This window comes from Diospyros lotus, chromosome 3 (assembly GCF_014633365.1).
Source record: "Diospyros lotus cultivar Yz01 chromosome 3, ASM1463336v1, whole genome shotgun sequence".
NCBI classification, from domain to species: Eukaryota; Viridiplantae; Streptophyta; class Magnoliopsida; order Ericales; family Ebenaceae; genus Diospyros; species Diospyros lotus.
Genome location: NC_068340.1, coordinates 3,951,432 through 3,962,727, shown reverse-complemented (window position 1 = coordinate 3,962,727; position 11,296 = coordinate 3,951,432). Strand labels below are relative to the sequence as shown.

General features: G+C 35.3%; 1 protein-coding gene across 1 annotated transcript; it reads right to left on the bottom strand.

Moving 5' to 3' along the window:
- Positions 1-3,961: 3,961 nt before the first annotated feature.
- On the bottom strand, positions 3,962-10,889 carry LOC127796250 (peptidyl-prolyl cis-trans isomerase CYP23). Its single transcript, XM_052328301.1, has 8 exons — positions 10,690-10,889; positions 10,436-10,549; positions 9,986-10,134; positions 8,797-8,869; positions 8,607-8,696; positions 5,146-5,185; positions 4,331-4,413; positions 3,962-4,239 (listed from the first exon to the last, which is right to left on the bottom strand). Exons 1-8 carry the CDS (start codon positions 10,792-10,794, stop codon positions 4,219-4,221), a joined length of 675 nt encoding a protein of 224 aa, XP_052184261.1. The 5' UTR covers positions 10,795-10,889; the 3' UTR covers positions 3,962-4,218.
- Between the last annotated feature and the right edge of the window lie 407 nt (positions 10,890-11,296).

The window sequence follows — 11,296 nt, the reverse complement described above, 5'->3', positions numbered from 1 at the left end:
CAATTACATATATATACAAAACTGGGCGCTTGTATGAATTTGACCCTATCTATCTTGACATTGTCACACGTTACGGTTCAGGAAACACTTCAAAATGCATGCTGGACTCTTATATGTGTGTGTGTGTGTGTGTGAGTGTGTTGGAGACAGTTTGAGTTGTCAGTTAGTTATTGGGTACTTAATTTTAAAACAACAGCAATGATATACAAAACTGGGATTCGACCCAAAATTTTAATTAAATTGCTCATAATTGAGACAATGCCATTATTATTTTGTTTTAATATTAGCCATAATTAAGGATATACTTTTTCTTAAGATATAATTAACCAGTTTCTAATATGATGTTTTTAGCCTTTTCTTAATTATAATCACATCTCGCATGTATATATATATATATATATATATAAATGTGTGTGTGTGTGTGACACTGGCCTTGGTTTGTCTGAAGCAATTCCAGTGGTTTCCCTTAAAAAGGCCAACAACCCATGTATGATCAAAACCCTCATTTAAAAGTCAAAGATGAACCCTAACCCCACCACGAGAGAGAGATCTGAAATTGGGGTATGGGGGAGTGTTTTGTTTGGCCATGTGGTATGTTCCCCTTTGGAAGAGTTTTGAGGACATGGGAGAGTTGTGGAGCATATACATCCTAAAAAGAGTACTACTGCAGCAACAGCACACACATATATAGACATATATGTGCATGTTCATGCAACTGCGTGCCATTGCAATCGACATTGATTGGACTAATTAGGGCTCCTACGTTCAGCTGCAGTCCCCAAAAAAGGGGCTTACATTGTCTTCCATTTCCCATGTGATCAATTCTCCTTCCTGCTTCCCCCTATCAAAGCTAATTAAGCTAATTTGTTTGGATCCTAAGAAAAGAACAGACGAAGATGGTGATGTGACCTCATCAACTTAATTTATTATTTAATACGTGGCCAAGGTTACTGGCACTCCATATCACTCGGTCACCCAATTAATTAACCTCCCACTATAATCAAATAATGAAATCCACAAATTTAGTTACCCACCTAACAAATTCCAATCAATTGGTGCTTAATTAATGGTAATTTGAATCTCAATCTCGTCACCTCCCTCATTCATTTAGTCTCTTATATGTTATGTTTTTCACCGTGAGTTTATTTTTTTTTATTTTCTTGAAATGTTCCGTCACCGCACTTCTTTAGTAACAAGGAGATAAACCCAGATATTATCCACCAATAGTTACATTGGGAGAGAATTTAAATTTAGAAACTAAGCTAATTTATCTCCCCCAACTGATTGCTGAAGCCATCTCGTGAGTTACTTTTTTTTTTATTCTTTGACTTAGATATATAGGAGAAGATTATCTTTTCAAGATTAATTTTAAATAGTTCTTTGGCTTATTTTACAAATTCAAAATATGATTAGTTCTATTCATACAACTCAATATTGCCACTGTACTCCTCCATCTATTCAAATTACAAGACTACAACTTTTTGCAAAAAAGAGAGAGAAAGCGACCCAACATGGAGCTGTGCAAGAAAAGGGGAATTTAGTACTGCCCTATCCTATTTCTTTTAAAAAAAAAAAAAACTCTCCCAACATATAAATCAAATTAATGATGAAAATGATATTTATCCTCCTAAATTTTTGCGTTTCTTTCTTGTGAAGCACTAAATTTTTTGTGATTTCATATGTGTCCATTTTAATTTAGGTCAAAAACATATTTATGCCTTTGAAATTTTGTATTTTTTTCTTGTAGAACCTTAAATTTTCCATGATTCCAAATGTATCTTTGAATTGCGCAAGATCACTTAATTAAACACTTGATCAGTAAATGATACGCATGCGCATTAATGTGACAGTCTCTCTCATCAGCTCTCTATCTTTCTCTCTCTTTTTGTCATCTACTCTCTCCAGTGCCTCCTTAATTAGCGCACGCTCTCTCTCTCTGACGGCATCTCATCAGCTCTTTCTCTCTTTCTAACAACATCCCCTTAGCTTTCTCTCTCTCTGACATCTCCTCAACTCCCTCTTTCTCTCCAGTTGCATCTCATTTCTCTCTGGTGTTTCCTGAGTCTTCTTTAGTTGCGTTTCTTACAAAAAATATTACCCCTAGACTAGCCCCATCTTCAATTCCCCCGAATGACAAGATAATCATCGACTTTAGCACGTCAATAACATATATAACCCAACTGGCTTATGTAATCTAACTAGAGGAGACGTAGGAGACTCTAGAGAAAGATGAGACACAACTAGAAGAACGCAGTCAAAAAGAGAAAGAGAGTTGAGGAGATGTCAGAAAACTACCATTTCAACGTGTATGCATATACTTGTTGGCTAGGTATTTTAATAAATGATTTTTCACAGTTTAAGGACACATTTAAAATTACAAAAAATTTAATAATATAAATATGCTTTTTGTCCAAATTTAATGACATATTTAAAATAACAAAAAATTTAAACTTTCACGAGAAATTAAAAAGCTAAAAAATTCAAGGACATAAATTTGCCTTCTGCCCCAAATTAATCGAAATGGACCCGTGTAATTCATCATGTATAACCAAGGACATCTGATTTCTTGACTATCTATTCTTTCTTTTCTTTTTCTTTTTTTCTTTTTTTTTTTGTTTTCTTGTTCTTAATATTGTGGCTGCTCTTTATGGAACAAAAAAGTGTAGTTTTCAGGCAAAAGAAGCCAAAACCGACCCCCTTTAGTAACCCAGTAACATGCTATGTTCTTGCTTGCCAACTGACACTTGGCTTTGGGAATTCCCATACTTTAATTTGTTGCAAGTAGTGTTGGGTGTGGTTCAGCCCCCCTCCCCCTCAATAAACAGCCAAATTTCTTCCAACTTTGTCCTCTTCTCCTCTGGTTTGACTCTACATCTCCCCCACCAAAATGTCACCATTTGCAAGTGAGCAATGGAACATGTTCCTCCCAACAAGCACATGATTTTCTGGGTTCACTGTACTCGACTTTTGCAGCCAGCCAGCCCACCTTCAATTCTCCCTGCATTTCTAACTTTTGGAACATATCTGTATTAGGGGTTCTTTTATGCCAAATTTGTATTTTAATTGAAGCTTACATCTAATCTTTATATGCTAACTAAGTAATGTCCAATTCACTTGTACTGATAGTTCTTAAAATTTGTTCAGTTTTATGGTTTAATTTCAAAAATTGTAAATATTAAATACAAATAATTTAACTAAAATGATCTATAATTTTCGATGAGATAATTATTAATCCAAATCAATTTACGATACAATCCGTGCGTATATATGTTAATTATCACATATATGATGATATGAACTATTTTAGTTTAGCATACGTCTGAATATATGCATTATTTTTTAACTTTCGTGCTCACGAAAAATCATTAGTAGTCGGTGCGAAACAAATAACTGTTGCTAGAGAGATGGGTTTTTTTTTTTTTCTTCTTTCTTTGGCTTAGTTTTTTTCCCCTTATTTGTTAACTACCTTCATCTTTTTTTTGAACAAATTTTTAATCATTTGATTGAAAGCTTATATATAAAATTACATGATACAATTCTTTGTGATGAATAGTATCTGGAATTTCTTTTATTTTCTCCAAATACTGGCAAAATGAAAAGTTACAAAGAACAAGCTTATAATTTTAAAAGATATAATGTACAAAATTAATATATTATTTATAATTACATTTTTTTATTTATCATGCCCCATGGCTGAGCTGACCCGCCGTGGATACCCGACCCATTTGACAATTCTAAATTTTAAATTCTTGACAATAATACAGAAGAAGAAACACATCCAAGAGTATTACTAATACACGAAATTAAGTAGGGTGAAAAGGCATAAATACCCTTATAAAATTATTTATAATACAGAATAAATAGCAGTTTTTAAGAATATTTGTGTCTTTTCACTCTACTTTGACATGTTAACAACACTTTTGTGTGTTAATATAATCACCGAGAGGATGAAATGATGGTATTAGAGCTTCACCAAATTTCAAGTATAGGATTAGCAAAGAACAGGCACAGCCAAAAGACAATGGAAGTATGGAACACAAGGATTATGCAGCTATAGTTGCTTGTGTTTTTTGCACTTCTTGGAGCTGGGTAATTCAGGCTTCAGTATCTAAATATGTAGGCCCTAATTCATGGGAACAAAATATAGACATGATGCATGAGATATCCAAATGAAGTAGCTATACAATTTTCTTCTTGGCCAGCTTTTCACTTGTTGGGTCATGGGAAGCATCTCATTCTCTACAAAGTGAAAAACTTGATGAGTTGTTACTGAAGTGGAACGACATTAACACGGCTTAAGTGATGAAACTCTAGACTAGAAAACAAGTACCTGTCTTTCAATTTCAACAGCCGATGCAGTGAGTCTTCTCCTCAAGACTGAATTCTCCTGTTCACACGTTTCTATCTTTGTATCTGGCATCACGAGAATTAGAATTGGAATTAGAGAAGTAATTTTTCAATCTTTGAGCTCTCTCTCTCTCTCTCTCTCTCTCTCTCTCTCACACACACACACACACACAAATCCACCAAAAACTTAGACTAGAAATGGATTTGTAAAATGGAGAAAGTAATTAGCCTACCACCATTAAGTTTCCTCAAACTCAAGTTCTCGTCCATACTTATCATGAAGGAAAAGAAAGACGTTCACATATATAAAGAAATAAAATGAGCTCCTGATCACTACAATGACAATATAGCTCTTAGGTAGAGTTTAACCAAGCTTCCAGAACATCAGATGAGTAAACAGAATTTCCAACTCAAGAAGCTGCTGGGTAAACTACACGTGCAAGAAAATGTAGGGCACCAACATGCACAGCATATATGGCACATAAGTTTAATTTATCAGCGTACATGATATAACTGTACCAGTGAAGAACTTAACAAGTTCCACAGATCGTTCCAAATTAATTTTATAACTGATACAACTAACATAGGTTATATTCTATTAAGTCATTTTATATATAATGAAGCAAATGACGCACGATTACAGAATTCCAAGCATTCAAGGTAGGTTTAAGAAGTGAGTATATGCAGATAATATCACAACCGTTCCATTCCATGTGATTTAATATATATTAAGAACAGAAAACTTGGCAGTAAAACATTGTAAAACTATGTTAAGTCAGACAGTTATGTGATTCTCACCATAATAGTACGAGGACAAAATGGTAATGCGCTCAGTTGGCTGAAACAAAACAACAAACAGTTCAGGGAAGAAAATGATGAGAAACAAAAACTCAAAATAATCATTTACTAAATACTGGAATTTAGAGCACATGGAGATATTAAAAATGTAGGTTGCGTGAGAAGAAACATTCAGTAAAATAGGAAAACATTATAAATAGTATTGTTGGCAGCCACACATTGGAGCATATAAACAGAAAAATAACAGGCAGATGTCGAATAGAGCACCCCTTAACCCCCCCCCCCCCCCCCCCCCACCCCAACATCCATTTTGATTTTGTTAGGAGTGTCATGATATTTGATTATGATCTTTATCTTAAGTAACCATATACACTTTAGATGATTTGTATATATTTTGTGTATATCTTTAAAATATACGGTTTTCTTACATTAGAATAGGATGCATGAATACAAGTCCTTGTACACCTCATTTATGAAATATACTTTCACATTCTTTTATTTTACAGATGTTAACAGCATGTCTGGTCAATCTTATCCAGATAGCTAATCCAGGATGTAGGATTAGATTATTACACCATAAATTATTGAAAGGATTCAAAAGAGTGCCGGGGCTCCTTTTTCAGAAAACAGTGTACAGAAACCCAGTCCCATATGAAATCTGGGAATCATGCCAAGAAGACAGAATGAGGAAAGGACAAGCATGGTTATTTTGAGTTTCAAAAAGTAAGATTATTCCCCAACATTTAGCAGTGTGATACAAGGGAAGATTAAGAGTAGAGCATGCATGATACCAATAAAACACAAATTTCAAAATATAAGCTAGAACGAAAAGATTACTCAAAATGATCCCTACTATTACAAAGACAATCAAAAGCCTAATTCCCGAGTAGGAGGAGTCAGCTACATTCTATACCTCTATCCATCTTTATCTATGAACCTATCCACTAAGACTGTTCTATCCCTTGTCATGTTAGGGTCTCCTACAAAGTTCAGTTATTTTTTTTTTCAGTAAGTTCTACCCAAACCATCAGAAAAGGCCACAAAAGGCATCACTTCAACAAACTTGGGTTAGATTTAAACACCCCCCCCCCCCCCCACACACACACACACTACCCCATCCCATCCCTCCTTCCAACACCATTAAGAAGGTCCCTCTCTGCAATTCTTTATTTTGAGCCAACCTTGCGACCTTTGACCCTGACCAGTTTTCTCAGTTCCTCCAGATCTCATACAACCATGGCCCCAGACCCATCGAAGTCCTCCCCCTCCGTCATCTGCTTTTTTTGCACCAAATACTTAGCAATTTTTTTATTTCTATAGAACAAGTTCTCATAGTGATGATCGGAAAGCTTCCATAGCTTGCAAAGCCTGACAATAGCAGAGCATGCTTGTGGAAATTCTCTTAAGGATTCAGCTCACATCTCTGCACCACACTGCCAGAAAAGTAAGCAAGGAAGACATATTACCTCACTATTTCTCTTCTTTAACCTCCTACATCCCCTATTTTTCTTCAACCTATGGAGCAGCATATATACATATTTATAGCAGAAAATCTCCACAATAGAAGATGCGGTACTCTTCATCCTCTCCACCTTCAGCCCCAGGATCTTTGCTTCTGTCAATTCAACCCTAAAATCTCCACAATAGAAGATGCGGTACTCTTCATCCTCTCCACCTTCAGCCCCAGGATCTTTGCTTCTGTCAATTTAACCCCAAAATCTCCACAATAGAAGATGCGGTACTCTTCATCCTCTCCACCTTCAGCCCCAGTATCTTTGCTTCTGTCAATTTAACCCCAGTTCCCTCTCTTTCTACTCCTATGATGCTGGTTTTTGAGGACCAATTTGTTGACAACGACGCAGCAACACAGCCAGCAAGATGCTGTTTTGAGTTATCCATCATCGCAGAACCCATCTCGTTGACAGCTTGAAGAATCAAAGAACTCCCCTTCGCACTACAGCTATCAAAGGCAAAAACCCATAGTTGATTGTCTAGAACCCACACAAACAGTTTCTTGTCAATGTTGCTTGAAGATGCCACTTCACCCTCTGTTGAAGAAACAAGAACTAGCTGCTTTCAACACATAAAAAGGGGGAAGATCAATAACCCATAAACCACCCAAATCTTTGACTAGTTTCTTCTACTCTTAAACCCAACAATAACTTTTAAATTATTTGTGAAACTACTCCATTCAAGAGATTGATGGTTTGAGGCTGCTTGTTGAGCTCAAGGTCATTTGGTCTGTACAAGTGTCCGATCATTCAGATAAAATTATAGGGCTAGAGTTTTTGGATTGATTATGTCATTGGAGAACTTGGACAAAATGGACCTTGAGGATAATGAGAAAGAGAGAGAGAGAGATGCTAAATATAACCAGCATTAGTTAAAAGGATGTTGTTTGTGGTTTTTTATAACAGAAGGGGGTCTTTGAAAGGAAAAAAAAAATGCGAGGACCTTAAAAACTAAAAGTAAACTAGTATGGTGTCTCACTGAAAATGGCCCAAATCATAGAGAGTCTAGGTGGAATTTACCATTTTTTTTGTCTTTCTTGTTCTCTTCTTTAAAAAACTCCCCCACTTCATTCACTCGCCTCATAGGCGTACCTATCGGTCTTTTTTTCATATGTTAAAACCATCTTAATCATATCTCCTACATCTTATCTACAATAGGCATTGCTCTATGCTTATTGTGTATGAACCCAATTTTTATTTTATCTTTTCTTGTCCGGTCATGTGTCAATCGTAACATTGTTATCTTAGTTAAGCTTATATTTTTCACATGTTGGCACACAACTGCATAATGTTCTGAATCATACCATAAAAATGGTCTTATAGTCCAAAAAATCTTCCCTATAAGTTTTAAGAATAATTTATGTTTGCATACATTGCTAGATGCAGTGTTTTCCCTTTAACCATCATGCCTTGATTTTATGAGTAACATCTCCATAATCTCTCCTTTTTAAAATAATTGGTCCAAAATATCTAAATTGATCTTTTCTTGCAGCAACTTGATCTCCAAGTCTCACAATAATATAATCCATACATCTATTTTTACTTAACTTACATTCCATAGATTTACTTTCCTAATTTAAAACCTTCGAATTCTAAGGTATTTTTTGATAATTCAAGTTTATTATTCATGTTTTCCATTATCTTATCTACCATGATAATATCATTTGGAAATAGCATCCACTAAGACACTTCTTCTTGGATGTGGTTTCTGACTTCAGCCATAAAAGGAGCCAAAAAGGAAGGGCTAAATATAAGGTAATCCAATTGTAATTGAAAAAGAATATCTCTTCCAAGTCCACGAGCAATAACAAAATATGATCCCTACTCTCTCTCCAAAATATGGTCTCCATTTAATGGCAATAATCTAAAATTTTCTTTTCTAGTCGTAGAAACCAACAAAAATATGTTGAGACTTGAGACTGGAAGAAATAGAAGTATAATAAGTTATACCATAACAAAGATCCCCTCACGACGGGTAGAAAGCTGCTCAAACTTTCTCAAAGTCTCATCACCACGTGTAACTCTTCCAAAAATAGCATACTGAAGAAGGTTGTGCAAGCAAAGTCATTATATTAGAATATCACTCGTGATTCTGAAATGGTCAATGAAAATTATACATGGGAAAGCCAACTAACAAAACCTGTCGATCAAGGTGAGGGGCATCTCCCAGAAGTATTGAAAATGAGGATGATGCACTGTTTGGATCAGAATACCTACAATAAAGAAAAATGCCCAGTGATATGAACATATTAAACAACTTACAGAAAACTGATATGAACATATAAAACTGCTACTGCTGGGTGAACTACGAAACCAAGACTTGTGATTGTAGATCCAGTTAAAACAGAGAGAGTAGCAGAAGGCTGAATATCATAAAACAATTACAGAAGCTGGTGCAATCTTAATTCTAGCTCTGCTGGTTGAATTGGTTTATTCTACACGTTGATCACTGTTTTTTTTTGTTTTATCATGTAATAATTGGATGTTTTCTCTCATCATGGCATAACTTGAATATGTTTGAAATGTTTATTATTCTATGTGCATGCCTAGTGAGAACAAACTAGTAAGATAGAGTAACAATGGTCCATTAAGATGAAGATACTACATGCTACTCTAGCTTGGGAACAGAAACTGGAACCAAAATGAAGGTTCGTACTCCTACTCTAAGTGCATATTTTATTTGAAAGCAATGCAGAAAAGCTAGCAATTTGAAGATACATTCTACACGTTGATCACTGCTTTTTTTGTTTTATCATGTAATTAATTGGATGTTTTCTCTCATCATGGCATAACTTGAATATGTTTGAAATATTTATTATCCTATGTGCATGCCTAGTGAGAACAAACTAGTAAGATAGTGTAACAATGGTCCATTAAGATGAAGATACTACATGCTACTCTAGCTTGGGAACAGAAACTGGAACCAAAATGAAGGTTCGTACTCCTACTCTTAAGTGCATATTTTATTTGAAAGCAATGCAGAAAATCTAGCAATTTGAAGATACATTCTACACGTTGATCACTGCTTTCTTTGTTTTATCATGTAATTGGATGTTTTCTCTCATCATGGCATAACTTGAATATGTTTGATATATTTATTATTCTATGTGCATGCCTAGTGAGAACAAACTAGTAAGATAAGAGTAACAATGGTCCATTAAGATGAAGATACTACATGCTACTCTAGCTTGGGAACAGTAACTGGAACCAAAATGAAGGTTCGTGCTCCTACTCTAAGTGCTTATTTTATTTGAAAGCAATGCTGAAAAGCTAGCAATTTGAAAGTCTCCAAAAACAACCATGAGATATGGTAGCGAGAAAGACCTCACCTCCCCATAGAAAGGATCCCTCTTACATGCTTGACATCACTAAATTCCCCAACAACAGTTTTCTCGGCTTCCACTCTTTGCTCTTCATTCATGGGAGCTATTCTTCCACCAACGACATCTGCCACTTGCGCAACAAAGCCCTTATCAACCTGCACTCCAGTTCACAATTCATCTCCCACATCGAAAATCACCAAGGTTGCGTTTGGATAGAAGAATTTCAAATGATATCATCGGAAATTTGTAATTTCAAAATTTTGCATTTCAAATTCTTCAAATTTGGGGGTTCAAATTCAGGACCCAAATTCAAATGTTTCTAACAATAATGTATCTAAACAAACTATACTGAATTTCAAATTCTAAATTCTAAATTCCAAATTCCAAATGACGAGTCAAATGATCTTACACAGAATTCAATTTCTAACTTGATTAGGCCCAGAACGAAGTCATTACCCGAAAGAAATGGTTAGTGTTGTAGCATCCCAAACGGACAAGTTTGAAGATGTGCTCAACCGTCTTGGGCGCCACGGTAGGATAGAATCCAAACTCAATGTCTCCATAATTCGTCTACATCCAAGAAAATCAACAGAAAAAAGAAAATAAAAGCATTAACAGGCAGGCACATAGGAAACACTAGAAATCGATTAGAAAGGGCAACCACAATCTGCAAAATATAGCTCAAAAATCCCCCCAACTACTGGACGAACCTGAAAAACAACACGAGCTGAGCCGAGGTCTGGTTCGTCCTGCGCAATGGCAACGAAGAGCAGCGAAAGGAGCACGCAACCGCACCCGATCCACTTCTGGTTCATCGTCTCTGTACTCGATTCTGGAGCTCCAGTTATCAACTGTACAGCAATATCATACCAAACGCGTAAATAATATCAATTGGACCTCTCGATTACTAACATCGGTTGAATTGGTAATCCGCTGGCAAATTAATTTAATTTATGATTTAAGTATTGTTTGTTAAAAAATTAATCAAAATTCAGTTGAGCCCTTAAAATACTCTTTTTTGGCTTCATTATGTTCAAGGTATGTAAAGTAATATTATTCGTTTGTGTCAAATAATTTCGATCTTTTGTATACACTGAAAAATTATTTGTACAATTTTGCTTGAAGTTAATAGCGTTCGCGTGTTGTTACCAGTGTTTACATCTATAATAAGTTCGATTCATCTTTGTTTACTTATAATATCTTTTCTATATGCATATAAAGAAAAGTCTTGTAATGTTTAGTGTATCTTATCGCCTATGAAAGGAATAAACTAATGTGTTTTCTTCTTCATGACTTTTTAAAACTTCTTTCATTTGG

What these genes read in the sequence shown, in the direction of transcription:
- LOC127796250 (XM_052328301.1), bottom strand. Translation starts at nt 10,794, where the DNA reads ATGAACCAGAAGTGGATCGGGTGCGGTTGCGTGCTCCTTTCGCTGCTC. An exon ending in CCCCTCACCTTGATCGACAG is followed by an intron (nt 8,697 to 8,796) that starts GTTTTGTTAGTT and finishes AACCTTCTTCAG; the next exon opens with TATGCTATTTTTGGAAGAGT. An exon ending in GTGAGGGGATCTTTGTTATG is followed by an intron (nt 5,186 to 8,606) that starts GTATAACTTATT and finishes GTTTTGTTTCAG; the next exon opens with CCAACTGAGCGCATTACCAT.